The 18,772-nt window shown below is 53.3% G+C and overlaps 1 protein-coding gene across 16 annotated transcripts in view; it reads right to left on the reverse strand.

Moving 5' to 3' along the window:
* The window catches only part of DYSF (dysferlin), a 226,753-nt gene that overhangs the window by 97,981 nt on the left and 110,000 nt on the right, over nt 1–18,772 (reverse strand). For all 16 annotated transcript variants that reach the window (XM_066378029.1, XM_066378031.1, XM_066378025.1 and 13 more), the window contains 8 exons: nt 17,795–17,987; nt 15,589–15,744; nt 10,413–10,544; nt 10,162–10,328; nt 9,203–9,317; nt 8,807–8,912; nt 8,394–8,536; nt 6,533–6,706 (listed from right to left, as the gene is read on the reverse strand). In XM_066378029.1, coding sequence (XP_066234126.1) covers nt 6,533–6,706; nt 8,394–8,536; nt 8,807–8,912; nt 9,203–9,317; nt 10,162–10,328; nt 10,413–10,544; nt 15,589–15,744; nt 17,795–17,987 — 1,186 coding nt within the window. The remainder of the gene's footprint in view (nt 1–6,532; nt 6,707–8,393; nt 8,537–8,806; nt 8,913–9,202; nt 9,318–10,161; nt 10,329–10,412; nt 10,545–15,588; nt 15,745–17,794; nt 17,988–18,772) is intronic.

An 18,772-nucleotide genomic window follows, 5' to 3' on the forward strand; every position in this document is an offset into this window, starting at 1 on the left:
AAACCCCACATAGGCCAGCAGGCCAGGCCAGAGGAGGGGAACCCTTTCAAAGCGGGAACTTGGGAACACACAGATCTCCCTTCCTACTTGGGGCTGATTGCAACCTTAAGTGGAATAGCAGCTGAGGGTGCAACCCCATTTAATTTACAGCTGGAGCCAAGACTTGGAAGCAGCTGCTAAACTCCTTGCAAAACTACCGGCTGGCTCCTGGGGAGCGGGAGTGGAATCAGGAAACCTGGAGAATCCACGATGCCACGTGTGGGCTGGCGCGAGTGTCTGTGCACGTGTCCCTCAAGGGCTTCCACGTTTTCGCCTGTGGAGGTTGCAGGGAGCGCTCCAGCAGGTTTTATCCGTGACAGAATGCCTCAGTAATTAGGGTAACTGTGTGTCCCAGTTTGCCAGGAACAGCCCAACTGTTTTCCAGCATGGTTATTAATAGTGTCCCCAGCCAGACAATGCATGAGAAGCTCACCCTAGGAATGTTGGATGCAGACTGTCATGCACATACAATGACATGCGTGGGGGCACCCAGCACATCCACTCAGACACTCCCATGTCGCACAGACACATATGTAGCTGGGCCCTTCAGACATCAGTATCCAAACCCTGAGCTAGACAGACCCAGGGTGTGTACATTTAGAGGAATTACCCAAATGTTCTTCTATGTGGGGGAGCAGGAGGGGCAAGGAGGCCCCTGCCTGAGAGGGCAGCTAGCCCTTAAGCTGCCCTGCTAGCACAATGCCAACTACAGAACAGGCGCTCATATTCAAGAGAGCCCAGGGACACCCAGAGCCACCTGACCTTGCCAAGGGCCTTGGTTACTTAACCAGGCAAAGCCCTCTCACCTCCCGGTGCTGCCCTTGCTCAGAGGGCCACTCTGGGAACCACTCTAGGCGCCCTCCACACAGCAGGGCTCCATCCAGGTCTAGAGAGGGCTCCTCCCTCTGCACCCACATCTCTCCTTTTCAGTTCAAATCTCACTTTACTCCTTTCTGGTATCAGCCTCTCCCTGACCCCCTCCAAGCACTCGGCTCCCAGCTGCCCTTCCCCGCCCCCTGGCCAGGGCCTGGAGTGCCTGTCTCTGTACAGCCTCTTCACTTCCGGTCACCACTCAGACCTCTGCCAACCAACTGGAGGCTTCCTGGCTTCTGGGGGGGAGGGGGGCTGGGTACTAGCTCCCCTCCAGCTGCTGGACGGCTCCAGGGAGGCCAAGCCACTTGGCTACAAGAGGGTGATGGCTACAGCCAAGGGCTCTAGCCAGGTGCCCAGGGCCCTCCCTAGGACCCCGCCCAAGGACATTATACGCTAATAGGAGTGGGGAGATCCTGGGGACAGAGGGCAGAGCAGCCGCTGTTCTGGCCTTGGTTCTAGAACTGACTCATGCTGTGCCATTGGGCAAACCCCTGCTCAGGTGTCAGTTTCTTCCGGGGTAACATTAGGAGCTCCATGTTGTTCTAGAGCAGCACTATCCAACACACTTTCTGCAGGAATGGAACTATTCTGTAACTATAACTACACTGTCCAACGTGGCAGCCAGGTGTGGCTATTGAGGAAATGTGGCCACTGTGCCTGGGGAACTGAATTTCCTTATTTTAATTACTTTAAATGTAAATCTAAATAGTCAAATACAGCTAGTGGCTACCGTTCAGTATGATTCTGAACCTCAGTCTCCCCAACTATAAAGATGGGCGTAATAATAGAATCCAGCCTTCTGGGGATCATTGTGAGAAGAGAATGAGACAATGTATAGGAAGCTCGCAGCCTGATCTTTGGTGCATGGTAAAATGGACTTTAGAATGCCCTCTCCTCTTTGAGGTCCTGGATCCCCCTTAAAATTGAAGAAAACTACAGACTTTCCACCAGGATTTCCCATCACAGACACATATGCTCGATGCTCACACCAGCACATACGCATCACACACACGTGCACACTATGACATGTGTGCTTACACATCAGACACGTGTGCACACACAAGTCACACAGCACACCCACAGCTTTGCATCCCATGTTAAGAGGCTCCGGCAGCTGCAAAGCCAGGTGCAGAGCACCTTTCGAACACGGAAGTTCCTTCCAGCTCTGAAACTCAAAGGCTACGAGAACAAATCACCAAATCTCCATCTCCTTCCCTCCCTGCCCAGGATCAGGCGTCTCAGAAAACCCTTCCTGACACTCAGGGCCAAGCTCAGAGACCGGGCTCTGGAAAAATCCTTGTGCGTGGAGGGCAGGCCCAGGGCAAGGGCGACAGAACGGATTCTGTGAGCTCATCCCGGCAGCCGTCACCAGAATTCCCAGAGAGGCCGGTGGCATCAGGAGGGGGTGACTGGGTGGGAGCCCGCAGTGGCGGCAGCAAGGGGTGTGGGGCAAGGAGAGAGCGGCTGGATGGAACTCGCTATAATAGCAGCTTTGTGCTCCACTTCCCAGCTCCTTGGGAACGCCAGGGAGATTATGAAACCCGGTGTCTTTGGGAATGCCAGGATATTAGCTGGAAAAAGAATAATACGAAAATAAAATAATGCTCACGATGGAGACAGCAGACGATTAGCAGACGGAGCCAGGGCCTCCTGCTCTGTGGAGGGAGCCAGGCTTGGCCCCAGCAAAAGGTTTCAGGGAAAGGCTGCCCGTGCTAATGAGCAGACAGAGCCTGCCTTCCAGCGCGACGTCTTCAGGAAGAGAGCTGGCAAGTTCGACCCAGCTTGCTGGTGAACACGTGGGCCAGGGGAGGGGAGGTAGTAAGCAAGGGGTGCCACGGGCCTGGTCCTTGGGCCGAGAAACCCAGAAATGTCAGCTTACCAGGAAAGCCACCTGGCCACCATCCACAGTCCTTCCACTGTCCTCCTCCAGAAAGCCTCCCTTCTTAGACACTGTCACTCTGGAATGACTTATTCTGCACCCTTGTGCTTCAAAGATGCAAATTCCACTGGGTTTATTTATATTCACCTGTGAATGCCTCTCTTCCTAATCAGACAGGTGTTCCCCCTGAGCCAGGCCTCCACCATCAGATCTAGGGGTCATTAGAAGTAAAGAACACTTTTCTCCCACCAAGGAGCAGAGAGAACATGTCATCTTCCCCTGCCTCCCTCTCCAGGACCCTGGCCACACACCTTCAGCCAAGAATGGACACACCCTGCTTCTCTCAGAAAGTCATCCAAGTGGGGGTGGGGGAGGGGGCAATGCGACCACCTCCCTCATTCTTCAGGATGCACTGTGTAGTTTACATTCTCGATTCTCAAAGGTGGTCCTTGGACCAGCAGCACTGCATCACCTGGAAGCTTATTAGAAATGGGGACTCTCGGGCGTCGCCCCTGGTGGGCGTGCCGGGTGGATCCCGGTCGGGCGCATGCGGGAGTCTGTCTGACTGTCTCTCCCTGTTTCCAGCTTCAGAAAAATGAAAAAAAAAAAAAAAAAAAAAAAGAAAGAAAAAAAGAAATGGGGACTCTCGGGCCCCACCCAGACACTGAATCGAGAGTGTGCACTTTAACAAGATCCCCAGATGGCTTCTGTGTCCTTTAGGGTTGAGAAGCACTTATTTACATACATCAATCCTTACACCATAGAAGGCAGTAACCTTCATGATGAGGTAACAGAGTCACCAAAGGGTTAAATGACTCGTCCACAGCTAGGAAGGGAAGGAGCAGAATTGGAACCAAACCTGCACCACTCAGAAGCCTCACCCATCCCACCACTCCCGCCAAGTGAATCCACAGGCATTGGTGGCCAGTGGGCAAAGACCAGTGCCTGGAACAGTAGCTGAGTCCTGGCACCCAGGAAACCCAACCGTCTGCCCACATGACACAGCGTGGACTCTTGCCCTCTGCCTTACTGGGCATCAGTACATTCCAGGACAAAGAACAGCAAGCTCAGGGATGGGAGCCCAGGCTGGCCTTGGTCCTGGCAAGGAAGCATGTAAAGATAACCATGGAAGGGGAATGTATATGCATGTGTGCATGTGTATGCATATATGTATGTGTCTGTGCTTGTGTGTGTGCAGAGAAGGTTCAATTCACTCAAGTACAGAGGTGGGCAAACAGTTCTTGCCAAATGGGCCTAGGGCCCTCCCTGCCTAAATGCCGGCCATACCTAAAGACCACTCAGAACTCGGTAGCCCTCCAACTACATGTTACGGCTGCAGCACGTCCACCCACCGTCTGCCTTGGTTCTCTAAGTCAGCCAAGTTCCCCAGACTAACGGCTTCGCTGTGGTGGTTCCTTCCATATGTCACAGGTGAGTCACACTGGACTCACAACCCACCACCTTCTTCTCAGTTCTGCTGACTTGACATTTGATTTCAATCCTCCCTCATGACATTTTCTTCCACAGAAATAATAAACAAATTGGTTTCTCTGTTTCTGGGAAATGCCCCACTTCATTCTGTCACCAGGCCATGAAGGCACGGCAGGGGGTCTCCCAGCCTTGCTGTCTTCTTCCCCCATATCCCACCAGCCCCGGAGCCTACCCACACTTCCATCCACACATCGTCAAGCTCCTCTGGCCTCGTGCACTCTCTCCTGGCCCCACCACCACGGACGCCCAGCCCCCATGCCCAGCCTCCCTGCCCCGAGCCGCCTGGCAGGCAGCCGCCACATCCGTCTTTTTCACACAGCAAGTCACCGTGTGTGTCAGACTTGCCAGGGCCAACCGTGAACTCATCGCTGCCCAGGCCCACCCCACCCCATGGCCTGGCCATGGGAGTCACCCCATTGTCCATCCAGTGGAGCCCCTGAGACCCATTTGACCCTTTCCTCCCCAAACCCTGCCACACCACCTCTTCCCACTCTGGTCCCACTGCTCCCATCCCAGATGCCCACCTCATCCTGGGTCTCTAATCAAGATGCCTGATGGGAGTATCTCCCTCCCAACCATCCTCTACAGCTACTTGATTAATGGGCCTAAAGCCCAGCTCTGACCAGTGCATTCCACTCAGCAGCCCACACTGCTCCCTGCTGCTCACTGACAGAGTCCCGCGGTCATCTGTGCTCTTTGCCCAGCACTGTTTGGGGTTTTCTTTTCCTCTCTCCAACCTGATGGTGCTGTCAACCACAGAAAAGGGACCTGACCCAGCATGGCCAATCAGAACATTCTGATCCTCACCCAGACTCAGGGGCCGGTCAGCCACACACAAGACTATTAACAGGCCCTACCAAGAAAGTGGCTTTCTCCTCTCCTCATCGTCTCCAGCTGTGAGGAAAACAGAGGCTGCCGGGAGAGCTGAGCTATTTTATCCACGAGGCTTTGCTGGCTATAAAGATGATGTCAGCCTTTTGTCACAGGCGCCATCTTTGCTACCACATGGAAGGAGCCAGTGTAACAATAAGACCAGACAGGAAGACCAAGTCAGAAACATGGAGTCCTGGGACACTCTGTGAACCTGTTTCTCACCAAGCCTAATACTTCATCCACCTATTGTGCTCTTCCCAGCTATCTGAGCCCTGAGACCTCTCTTCTCTCTTTCGGCATCTGAGCTGAGTTTCCACCTGATGAAAACAAGTCCTGGTTCCTTAGGGTGCCTTCCCAGCCTCCTCAGGCCTGGCCCTGATTCTTAGGTCTGCCGGTCTTTATGCCCCTGGTCCCACAGATGGAGCCACATGACCACTGCCAGGCCCTGCCCTGTGTCTGACAAGGCAAAGGGAGTCCCAGAACGCCAGCTCTGCCCCAGCCCTTAACAGCTGTGCTGCCCTACAAATGGGTACCTTGCCTTGGCCCACCGCCAAGACCCACAGCTCCTCACCCTGACCAGACGCTCACATGCACACACACAGTTGGCTGCACATGAACAGCCTCAGATTCCATCAGCCAGCACAGCTGGGGAGACCTGCTCCCAGAGGCACAACCCAAATGCCCCTCCCCCAGGGGGGTGAGCAGTGGTGGCTGGATTTCAGAGCGGGTGTCTCACTGGGCATCTCACTCCACCTCCCAGAACCTCAGACTGACAGAGCAGGGGACAGGCCATATCCTGGCCCTGAATGTCCAATAGGGTCTGCTCATTTCTTTGGGGGAATGCATCATGCTGATGCTGGGTAACCTGGAGCTGACCACAGTCCCACTGGCTCCAGAAAGTACACACTAGAGCAGGACAGCTGACCTGGGCTCACCTTTGGAGACACATCTCCCCAAATTCCTGGGGATGCCAGTGCAATGGCCTCTGTCCCAGGTGGACTCGTGTCCAAAAAGGACACTCAGGGGTCACTAGACCTCCCTGGCTACTCCCATGGGCTAGGCCAAAGCCTCCCCAGCCCATCCCATTCCAGCCAGCCTCATCGAAGGACCGAGGCCCCCTCCCCCTGCTCCCATCCTGACTTTGCAAAGAAGCAGCAGGTCTTCTGGTGCCAAAAAAGACACTTGTGGGAGGACACTAAGACTCATGTCCACTTTCTTCACATGCAACCCCTAAGGAACTGAAGCCATAATGCCTGGTCAATGTTACATCCAAAGTTCTGTCCTGAGGCCCGTTTCCTGAACAGCCCTGAACAGCCCTGGGAACCCAAGCCGCACCCCACCCAACCCAGGCCCAGTGGGCTGGGTACAGGGACGTACCAGAGCCCCCTCGAGGGCAAACACAGCTGCAGGTCCTGTCTTCTCCAGCGGCTCCATGCGGCGGCGCCAGCGGCGACGTCGGAAGGCATCCGTCTTACGGTACTCCAGGTGAAACTTCCAGCCAAAGAGCGAGGCGTACTCCCAGCCCTCACCCTCGGCTTCCGCCTGCCTGTGCTGCAAGGGGAGAACAGGGCCGACTCAGGGGCTGCTGGCAGTTTGCAGGGAATCCCAGGCTCCGCTCCAGCTATGCCCTTCCTGTCCTCCACAATTCCTGACCCACCTCACACCAACACAGTGCAGGTGGGAAAACCTGAGAGGGCTGCCTGGAGGAAGGGGTGCTCTGAGCAGCTTCTGCAGTGATAGAGCTCTGGGTCAAAATATCAGGAGGTGAAGATACTCCCTATGCTGTGGGGAGAAGTGAGGAGCCAGAAGGGAAGGTAGACTGAATAGTGATGACTGGACTTCAGGTTTGTTTGTTTATTTGGATTTGGGGTGGATTTCATGAATTTAAGGTTATTTTATCATTTCCTTTTTCTTCTTCACATCCCAGCTCATAAAAATGGAAGTGGGTTTGCAATTAGAGGCAAAATGAAGACCTTTTTTTCCAGCCTCTGCTTTTTTTTCCCGTGGCTGGGGCTACATCAGCCAAGGAGAGATCTGCAGCTCTTCCTCCAAGGGGACCCTTTACCAAGCCTGGAGGGAGCCCTGGAAACCCCTTCCTCTCTGGCTCCTAAGAAAGAGTGACCTGGGACTGTTCTCAGGCACTGGCTCAGGTCTGGGCCACGAGCTCAGTGACCAGCGCCAGTCCCAGAGGCCAGCTTTGTCCCTGTCTAGGAGGTTCGCTGGTGGTGAGAGGGCTAGGCACTCTGCCTGGCAAGGCTTCACCTCTGTCCCCTGGGGTCCCCTTCATGAAGAGTGAAGTCTGTCTCGTTCATGGCACCAGGAACAGCTGGTTGCCCAAGAGCCGTGCCTTTCCCTGGACCCAGGGACATCTGTCTCTAGATCTCTCTGTGCCCAAAGAGAGAGGAAAGGACATGGATCCTGACAGAGGCTACTCCTGGGCTGGGGGAGACCTGGTTCTTGGGACAAAATTTAATGTGTGCTTGGGAAGGAAGGACGCAGACCAAGAGGGCCAGGGGGCGGGCGGCGATCTGAGGCTGTGCGGACACAGGCACCCGTGGGGCTCCGGGAGCAGGGGCAGGCACTGCGTGTGCTCACACAGGCTCACTCTGTGCCTTCCCGTGTCCCGTGGGTATCTGTGCACTGCCGTGAGAGTGTCTGTGTGTGCTGTGTGCATGTCCTCTGGGGAATCCTGACGAAGCCCGCCCACCTCCTCATCAGCGGATGCACTCACAGTGCACCCATCCCCAGCTGCCAGGGAAGGGGCGGCCACCAGCTCCCACGGCCCCTTCCTCCCAGCAAGTGCCCGTGCTGAGGGAGCAGGCTCCCAGAGAGGGCACAGGCTCCCAGAGAGGGCACGTGCCCCAGGCCACCCCCAGCAGCCCCCTGCCTCCAGGTGACGCTGATTCTGTGGTGCTCCAGGGTCTGCCCTCCCCAAGCCCCAGCTCCAGTCAAAGCTAACTGAGCACTGCCTCAGTAAACCACAGGTAGCAAATCCTGTCTCAGGCCTGGCCTCTGGGACACCCAGTCACAGACATATTGTAGGTATGTCTCTGCATCTTCTGGGTCTGTCTGGATGTGTTCTGTCTGTGAGCATCTGTGCAAGTGCTGAGTGTGATCCGTGTGTGTGCTAGGTATTATCTGTGAGCATCTTGAGTCAACTCATGTGCCTTGTGCATGTCCTGGGCATGCCTGTGTGTGTCTGTGCATACCTCACCTCACCCCCCACCCCTAGGCTCACCCTCTTCAGTGCCTCCATCTGGCTGAGGTCCCTCCTGCGCAGGCGGACCCAGCGCCGCCGCCGATGTGTGTAGTACATCTTCTCAGCAGGGACCCAGTGCCTCGGCTTCCGGTCCGGGGGGATGGTGATACTGTACTCCCAGCCTGGGGGAAGGGCACCCATCACTCACAGCACAGCCACGACCCACCTCTCCAGGGGATAGCTCTTCATTTGGAACATGCTCACAGACTCCCAAGCAGCCACTGGCTCTAGCCTGCAGCGTGAAGTGAGAGCTAACCCAGGAAGTCCCCGGAGAAAGGAGCTCAGGGAAAGCCAGTGTCCCAGGCCGGCGGGCCCGGCACTCAGCTGTCCTCACCAGCATACCTTGTGTGCGTTCACCAGGGTGGGGCTCCCCAGGCTCACGTGCTACCCACCTTGCTCGTCAACAGCCCGATTGAGGTCTACGGACCACTCTTCATCTTCCCACTTCCAGCCTAGTGGGCACTCAATGTCATCCTTGGGAAGCACCTTTTCTCCATTCTGGGCAACACAGGACAGGCAAGCATGAGAAGAGACAGACATGATCAGGGAAGCCGAAAAGATGCTACTTGACAACATATACTCTCAAAGCCCCAGGTGTGACTCAGGATCAGTGTTCTATCCGAGCCGGACCTCACACTGTCCCACTGGCGACCAGAGCATAGAGGTTGGGGACACTGAAACAAGGAGAAAATGTCCCGCTCTGCTTTGAGTCACAGGTCCCTCCTGGGCCCAAATTTACAAAAACTCCAAGAAAGCAGAGCTCACCTGGCCCTGGAGCACCCACTTACCACGTCTGTATAGTTGTCACTCATATAGATCCACTGGCCTCCAGGGAGCCGGGTCTGGTTCTCAAATACCTCCTCCACAAAGCTCAGATGACCCGCATCAGTGTCATGGAGCAGGCTGAGGGCAGGTGACAGTCAGCACCTCTGCTGATAAGCGCCACCCCCACCCCACCCCCGCACAACCACCAGCAGAGCAGCCCTAGGTCTGGGCCAACCTTTCTGCGTCAGCCTCACCCCCACCCACAATAAGGCAGATAGAGAGGAGAGAGTGAGGAGGGGTCAGAGTCAAGGGGAAAGAGAGAAGGAAGACAGGGGAGACCTAGGGACACTCCCGGACACTACATCACCTCCCAGATAAAGAAAGAAAAGGGAGGATCAACTGAAGACACGTAAGCCTGAGGGCAGCTGAAGCTCAGTAGAGAACTGGAGAAATGGAAAATGCTACCAAGCTGTGTACTTAATCTTTGAGTACTTGGCAATAATATAAATTATACTTCAATTATCTTAAGTTTAAAAAAAAAGAGTTGTTGAATGGCAACCAAGCTGGAAATGAGAGGAGAAAGAGACAGAGATGTCAGTGAGATGGAGAAGGATGTTGTGCTGAGAAACACTGAGAAGGAAAGGAGCCCAGGCCTGAGAGGCGCTCACACACGGAGGAGGACGTTCTCTCCATGCTACCTTGGAGGGGAAGGCTGCAGCCATCAGAAGCAAAGTCGGATGCAAAGTCTAATGGGGGCCAACTTTGGTTTGATAATAAAGAAGCTTCTGGCTGATAGAGCCCCTCCAGAAAGAAATGTTGCCTAGTGAGCCCCCCGTTCTGGGAAGGCTCGGAGTGGGGGGGGGAGGTCTCTAAGATGAGGGTATGGGTGGTGGGAGCAGGCAGAGGGATGAATAGGACCAAGGCCTTTCCAAGAAGAGGCTGGGGCAGAGGGGTCCCCAAGCCCTCCTTGCCCATGACTTACGTCTTCTCTGGACACACAAACCAATCTCCAGCCCAGGCCCAGCCGGCCGAGGGGCGGAAGCTGTCCTTGGGTAGCTTGATCTTGCCCGTCACGTCAGAAAACTTGGGGTAGGTAAGGCCCGTTGTGCCCCAGTTCCCAACCAGGGCCAGCTTGGTCTGATTCTCATACTGGAGAGCAAGCAGAGAGAAGTGAGGGGGACCAGTGGCAGCTTGGGAGCTGAGGCAGCATGGGGTGGGCCGGCAGGCACTCACGGTTTCAGCGAAGACGGAGAGCTTGCCCTCAGCAAACTGGTTGAACTCCTTCTCATCCACAGAGAGCCCGAACCAGAGCTTCACCCGTATCTGCACTGGCATCCGGGCCCTGGGCACACCCTCCATTGGATACTAGGTGGCAGAGAAGGAAAGAAAACCACAGTCCCCTTCAGCACGTCCCAACTTGAGGGGGCCTCCAGGCATGGGCATACAAACCTGACACCCTACCAAGTGTGTGCCCTGTTGAAGGACTTATCAGAATTTCATGGAAGAGGTGCATGTGATAAGGATACCTTCTCCCCACCTGCCAAGATTCCTTCCTACCAAAGGAGAAGACTGCATCTTCCCCACCTATGTGCTCTCTGCAGAGAGGATCCCCCATTCTCTTCTCTCCCACCACATCCTCATTTCTGTTCTCTTCTAGAAAGTGCTGTTCAGTGGGACATTCTGCTACAATGTTAATGATTTATATCTACATGGTCCACTATGGTGGCCACTAGCCCCATTCGGCAAGTGACCACTTAAAATGTAGCTAGTGTGATGGAAAAACTAGATTTTTAGCTTTATTAATTTTAATTAATTTAAATTTAAATAGCTACATATAAGCCCTGGCTGGCTGCTCAGTGGATAGAGTGTCAGCACAGCATATGAACGTCTTGGGTTCGATCTCCAGTCAGGGCACAAATAAGAAGCAACCATCTGCTTCTCTTCCTCTCCATCTCTTCCTTCTCTCTCTCCTCCCCTCTCACAGCCAGTGGCTCAGTTAGTTCAAGCGTCGGCCCCAGGAGCTGAGGATAGCTCAGTTGATTTGAGCATCGGTCCCAGATGGGGGTTGCAGGTAGATCCCCGTTGAGGTGCATGCGGGAATCTGTCTCTCTATTTCCCCTCGTCTCACTTAAATAAGTAAATAAATAAATAGCCACATGTGGCTACCATATTGGACAGAGCAGTTCTAGAACAAGTCTCTAAAGGAAGTATAATAATATTCCAGGTCTGGAAGGTGAAGAGGTAAAAGCCTCCCCCATTGTTTTCAGTTGGTGTTTGTTTGTTTGTTTGTTTGTTTTTCTGGGGCTTTTGTTGGCTGGTTATTAGTGTATTATCTCAGTGGTCCCCAACCCCCGGGCCGCAGACCAATACCAGTCCGTGGGCCATTTGATACCAGTCCACAGAGAAAAAATAAATAACTTACATTATTGCTGTTTTATTTATATTTAATTCTGAACGATGTTTTATTTTTAAAAAATGACCAGATTCCCTCTGTTACATCCATCTAAGACTTACTCTTGATGCTTGTCTTGGTCACGGGATACATTTATCCATCCCACCCTAAAGGCCAGTCCGTGAAAATATTTTCTGACATTAAACTGGTCCGTGGCCCCAAAAAGGTTAGAAACCACTGTATTATCTGACTTCCTTACCTTTTCAAGTGTATATCAGCATGTTAACCACTATTCACTAGTCTTCAACTGTTCTTTAGCTTAAAACTTTCAGAAGCTCTGCCAAAATAGAACCACAACAACCCACATAAAAAATTTATTCTCCCCAATTACTTCACCATTTGATTGAAATCAAGGGCCAGATATAGCCTGAGGGAGCAGACGCTGCTTACACTTGGAAAAATACATTGTCCCTTAGGGTAAGTAATTAATGTATTAAGTACCTAAGCCAGTGGTTCTCAAAGTGTGCACCAGGACGCATTGGTCCACCCTAGAACAGTGGTCCCCAACCTTTTTGGGGCCACGGACTGGTTTAATGTCAGAAAATATTTTCACGGACTGGCCTTTAGGGTGGGTCGGATAAATGTATCATGTGACCGAGACAAGTGTCAAGAATGAGTCTTAGACGGATGTAACAGAGGGAATCTGGTCATTTTTTAAAAATAAAACATCATTCAGACTTAAATATAAATAAAACAGAAATAATGTAAATTATTTATTCTTTCTCTGCGGACTGGTATCAAATGGCCCATGGACCAGTACTGGTCCGCAGCCCGGGGGTTGGGGACCACTGCCCTAGAAGATTTCCAGGTGTGCCGTATGGTATTCCAGAGAAATATGTGCCTGTTAGGGACCAAAATACCAACAAGGTTTTTGGAGTTTAGATTTTTGGGGGACAGAGGTGTAGGGAATTGCCTGTAAGCTGACAGTCTGCCCAACCCCCACCTCACTTGCCTGATTAGGTTGCAAAAGGCTGTTAAGCTGTGGTGCTGGATTGTTTACACTACCCCCCATGTTCCCCAGAAAGACTGGAGGCAAGTTTCTTCTATCCTTTGTTTGGTGTAAAGTTAAGATGATATGTATGGTGGGGGTTTTCTGCACTCAACATAATTAAGAGTAAAAAGAGAGGAATTCTTCAATGTATTGACGAGGAAATGAGAGTTTGCCTTTCAGATATGTGCCCAAACATTGAAGAAATTGCTAGGACACATCAGGCTCATGTTTCTCATAAATGCAAGAATGAAAAAACTTAACACATTCGTGCCAGGACCTGCTGAATTTACTAAATCTTACTAAGAATGTATCTATATATATAAAAAGATAACTTTTTTGTTGTTGTTTTTTTAATTTTTTAACCCCTTTTCTACGAATTCTAAAAAGCATAACAAAAAATGTAACATAAAAATGTTTTTTAATGTCAGAATAAATTTAATTTTGTTGCATTTATTTCATTTAATTACCATAAAAGCACACTTGGACTTTATATTTTTTCTTTAATATTTGACTTAATTATAACATATTTCTCAGAAATTTGTATATAGTGTGCCTACAATTATTTGTAGGATTTTAAATGTGCCCCGACTTCAAAAAGTTTGAGAACCACTGACCTAAGCTTTGTGTGCATGAGCTTGGAAGACTATCTCCTCTGAGACAGAATGAGACATAGTAGTTTTGATGGGTTGAATAAAAGGAAAGAGAGGCCAAGGTAGGGATATTCAGTGATAAAGGAGACCTGGAGGCCTGGAGAGAGACCCCCGGTCAGGTGGGAGAATCAGGAAGGGGTGTCATGCCAAAGCCACGACAGCCTCACGCTTCATTCTGCCTCTCTGCTTCTGGTTCATCCTTGGTGACGCCTGGAGGAGCCCGTGACCCAAGTGTCACCCCCCTCCCCGAAACCTCCCCGTGACTGTTCCCTTCAGCTGTCCTGTTCCCTGGGGTGGCTAGCAGCCTTTTCCCCTCTAAACCACCAGCCCCAGGGAGATGGCAGGAATGCCTGGCCCCCCTTCCCCTCCACCCCCAGTCTCTCCCCAGCCCTCCCCTAGACGGGGCCAGCCTGCCGGACCCAAAATAGCAACAGCAAATAAAGAAATGTCTAGTTTGGGGCTCCTCTCCCTCTCTGCTCGTGCTCATTTTTTCCAACTTTGGTTTAAGTTAAGAAACACCAATGTTTTCTTGGTCTCTGCTTGCTGCCAACATTTTTGTACAGCTTGCTCAGGAGCTACTGGCGGGGCTCATAAACTCAGTGGGGAAGACTTCGAGAAACAATTCTATATCTTTTTTTTATTTTTTTTTCTTGGAATCAGGGAAATTTTGCAGTTTGCGTTTCCCCAAAGCTGCATGGCCAAGAGGTCAGAGCCTGGAGCTCAGCTCGCTGGAGAACGTCCACCAGGCGCCCTCCAAGACCTCCACTTGAGCCAGACAGCCATCCCTGGGTCACCCTGCCAGATGCGGCAGCCCCTTGACTTCCTGTCCCTTCTGCCCTACCAGGTGAGTAGCTGGCTTAGGACAGGGAAAAGAAAGGCTGCTGAAGGTTAAGATTGCAAAGGGAGCCCGCCTTCAGTGGCATGTGAGCAGGTGGGAGGAGCGGCCCAGTGCCTGACACAAACCCCGCCTCTTTCTAGGCAAAACTGGCCTCTCATCTGATGTATCAATTACCGCACGTGCACATCCCTGACCCCAGTCGTGGTCCTAGTAGAGCCTCCTCTCCACAGGGAGCAGGGGAGCTCACAAGGACAAGAGAAGAAGTAAGAGACACTAACCTTCACTGATCCTAGTTTCAATTCTCAAAACCTATGGAGTAGGCAGCCTGCCCTTCATTGTACCGGTGAGGAGACAGCCAGCAGTTCAGGGAGATTAGGGAATCTGGCTCGGGCCACACAGGATTACAGCCCGCACTGCAACCTGTCCACTCACGCTGTGCCATTGTAACGCGTCCTCTCTACCCACCTCGGGCAGCGACAAGGACTGGCTAATATATGAATGGGTTGACCAACAGCCACTCGGAGGTTTAAGGCAAAGGTTAGTCAACAATGACTTCCTGGAAGAGATAAGGTGGGAGCTGGTCCTGGTGTGGATGGACAAAAAGACACAGGGAGGGGAAGGGTTACGCCAGGCGGTTTGTAAGGCCAACAGAACCATTTGGAATGAATGGTAAGTGGTCAGGGGTCAGCTTGCTCCCCAAGGCCACTCCTCCTCTAGCAGGACAGCCTCAATGACAGCCGTCCAAACACACACCCTCTCCTTGGGCCAGGGCAGCCATGGCACAGGGAAGAGTTTCCCCAAATTATATCCTCACCACCGGCCATGATACCCCAACCAAAGCAGCCTTGGCACCATGTCCTCGCGTTAACCCAGAGAGAGAACAGAGGGTCCCCAGGTACCCACTCACTTCCCTGTTGCCCAACCCCAAGGCTAGTGAGCCCCCTGAGAGAAGATGGAGAGAAGATGGAGAGGGAGCAGGAATGCAGGATACTTGCTCTCAGCTCTCTGGTGGGGCTGAGCCATAGGCACACCTGGTGCCCAGACACCAGCCTTCCCACAGAAAGGAATTTGAACCTGAGTGAGCCTCCAGCAAGAATGAAAGGCAGTCAGGCAGGGTGTGGAGGAGGTCCGTGCCAGGCTCTGGGAGGCTGAGGGTGGGGGGTGAGGGCAGACTGCTGAGGACCCCCTACCAGCAGCCTGCCTGGGACAGCAAGCCCAGCCTCGGGGCAGCCTCTCCAGCCCTCACCTGCTAACTTTCTAGACTAGGTGTGTGGTGTCTAGAGAACTTTGTGAGAAAGAGGAGAAGGGAAGTAGTTTTACCTAGAGCCCTCCGCTCCCAAGAGCGGAGACCAAGGACTCTGAGACAGAGTCAGAACCAGAGGGAAAACAGAAGGGGCGGCGGGGGGGGGGGGGGGGGGGGATGGGGACAGGCTTTGGGATGGGAGAATGTGATCATGACTTGAGGAGAAAGAACTTACTTTCAGAAAGATCGTCTGCAGCTTCCCGCAGTTCTTGCCACAGTAGTTGGCGCCCCGCCGGGAGAAGAGGACCTCGTGGGCAGGAACCCGCTGGTACGCCACTCGCTTGTCTCCTTGCAGCATCCAAATCACGATGTCGGGCAGGCTGTTCTGGGGCTGGCGGGAAGGTGAAAGTCAGAGTGGGGATAGTGACATGCCTGGGCCCACAGCTCACAGCCCATCATCATGACCACCCTGGCTCTGTCCCTCAGCTGCCCACCCCCCAGCCGCCCCTTTGACCTCCCAATTTCTTCTGGGCACCTCTGTCTTCAGCAGCCATGAGCCCCCAGGACAGGGCATGAGGTTGCCCTGCCAAAAATCACTGAGCTGAGTTCACATTTTCTGGGAAAAGACATTCCTGCCTGGAGCCCAGAGCTTAAGTTCTTTCATTCCTCACCCCACCCCACCCCCACACACAGGGTAGAGAGATGCTTCAGGCATTGACATGGGAGGATTTCATCTGACCCGAAAGATGACATCGCACTTAAGATGAACCCCCTTCCTCATCCCTAAGAGCAGCAGCAAACCCACAGAAAGGTGTGCCCTTCCCAGCGTGAACTCACTCCTGCTCCCTCTGACATCAGGGGCCTTAGGATCTGACTCTTTCTGGGCCTGTGGACAGTGGGCTTTGAAAATGGTGACTCGCTCAAAACAAAACTGAAAGTGAAAGCCCCCTGTGTCTCAGAGCTTCTGGCTGGGAGTGACAGCTGCTCGCAGCTCACACACAGCAGAGATGGTCCATCAACTTCCAAGAATGGTGGCCAAAGCGCACCAGGAGGAGGGGGTCTCTGACCAGGGCTCAGGCTCCTGGAGCACGGGCTCAGCGTTTCACAGGCTGTTCCACCTACTCCCTACAGCAGCCCAGGATGCCGAGAAGGGCAGCCCATTTCACATGTGAGGAAATTCAGGCTCTAAGAGGTTAGGAACGGAATTTTTCTGACTCCAAATATGTTTTACTAACCACTACACCAGGGATCCCAAAATGTGGTTCCCGGAGCAGAAATGCAAATTCTCAGGCTCTTCCCCAGATATGTGAGATGGAGAGGGGGGGATTGTAAGCTGTTTTAATGAGCCCTTCAGGGATTCTGATGCACACTCAAATCTGAGAAAGTCTCTCTGGGTTCCCATACAGTCATCAGCACCTGTTTGACCTGAACCTCTCTAAATCCTATCACAATCTGTGCTGAGAGTTCTGGGGTCAGTCTGGGCGATGATTTTAGGAGGCATGCTTTGACTAGTCTGAGAAGATAATTCATGGCCATCGTCAGCCTGGGGTTGGGCAACATGGTGTTCCCCCATGTGGCTACCTATATGTCTGAGACCCTGCTCAGGAACTGACTCAAGGGGACCAAAATTCTGGCAGCCTTCCTTCCTGGGCATCCCTTCCAGCTCCTGGGACTCCCTCTCCCCTTCAACAACTCACTCCTCCAGAAGCCCCTTGCAGGCCCTACCCTTCTCCGCACACTCCTTCTGGGAAGACCCTTCCTACTATCACCACCCCCTCCCTGGGGGTCCCACATGGCTCTGGTTAGAGTGGGCAGCTGCTGATTGCCTGTGACATATGAGTGGAGCATTGTCCTCATTCTGGACAAATTCATGACCTGCCTGGTTACCCAAGGAGCTGGGTGGGTGTATCTGATCTGAGTGGGGTTGGAGCAGGTGGGGAAAAGGTAGTCCCTAAAGACACACAGGAGCCTCTCCTCTCGGACTAGGTATGATGACTCCAAGTTGCTGCCAATGCAGTCTCCTCAGGCCTGGGGCTCGGAGGCATCCAGGAGGACAGGAGCAGACAGATGCTGGTCAGCATGGGGGAGTGGGTCCTGGGAAAGCAGGCTCCAGATCTAGACCTAGAGCCAACTGGCCTGAGTTCTCATCCCAGCTCTGTCTCTGACATACTCTGGCAGCATTTATTTTGCACATTTGGGGACATTTATTAAGCACCTATTACACACCAAGCTCTGTGCTGGGCCCCACAACACCCAGTTTCCCGATGCTTCCTCTCTCCTCCTTCTACAAATGGGGACAGTGAGGTTCAGAGAGGTTAAGTCACCAGCCCAAGGTCACTGAGCAGTGGAGCCAGGGATGGATCATGGTCCAGACAGTCCCCACATCCCTCCCCATTCTGATGTTCTGGGCAGGAAGGAAGGCGCCTCTCAAGGTTAGCTACCTCATCTGCCAGGGCACGAAGACGCAGAAGCCAGTCCTCGGCCTGCTCCAAAGCAGCGGGGAGCTCACAGTGGCCAAGCTTCAGGGCCACAGCCGCCTCAGAGATCTGAGCCAGGTGACGGGTGCGCAGCTTGTACAGGTACTGGTCCAGGTAGGTGGCGGACGGTGTCGCTTGGACATTGCCCAGAGGCTGGCTGTGAGGACAGATGGGATGTCCCTGATGAGCAAGAGCTCACTGTACACCCAAGTCTAGGCACACACAGGCACGAACGCACGTATGTGGTGCACAGGCCCCCTTGACATAGGCCCCAGTCAGCCTGCTGGGTACCTTGTCCAGCCTGATCCCACGTGTACAGTCAGCTTCATGCGACTTGCTCCATCCTCACCTCCTTCAGGAAGCCTTCCACACCACACTGGGCCACATGCCTCTGCTCTGAAGTTCCGGGTGGGTCCCTCCCTTCCCCCTGCATCCTCCTAGAGCAGAGGCCCGAGCACTAAGTTGCCCTTGGCTGAAACGAATCTATTCTGTTGTACGCACACTTTCTTCAAGAAGGAAATTTATGGACCCCTGACAAGCCACTGCAGACGCTGTGGGGAGGCCCAGAGCCAGCAATACAGATGTGTCGACTCGGGGCGGCCCACATCACCCCTCTTAGAGCCCTTCATTTGGGAAGCCTCTGGAGAGGAGGTGGGGGGGACATACAGTCCCAGAAACAACAAGCCTAGACCCCAACTGAGGGGCTGGATTTAAACTCCATCCTGCTTGGAGGCAAAGAACTCTGACCCCACATCCCACTGGGCTCTCGGAGAGTACTTCACAGGGCTTCTCCTTGCCACACCAACCCTCCAAGGTCAGTCAGTACAGGCAGAGGGTCCTGCAGGACGGGGTGGGCGGGGGAAGCGGGTGCCCTCCCTCACCAGCAGGACCCCTCTGGATTATCCCTGCTTGAAGGTATGGGAGGCTGCCCCACCTCCGCTG

The sequence above is a fragment of the Saccopteryx leptura genome, chromosome 3, assembly GCF_036850995.1.
Source record: "Saccopteryx leptura isolate mSacLep1 chromosome 3, mSacLep1_pri_phased_curated, whole genome shotgun sequence".
NCBI lineage: Eukaryota > Metazoa > Chordata > Mammalia > Chiroptera > Emballonuridae > Saccopteryx > Saccopteryx leptura.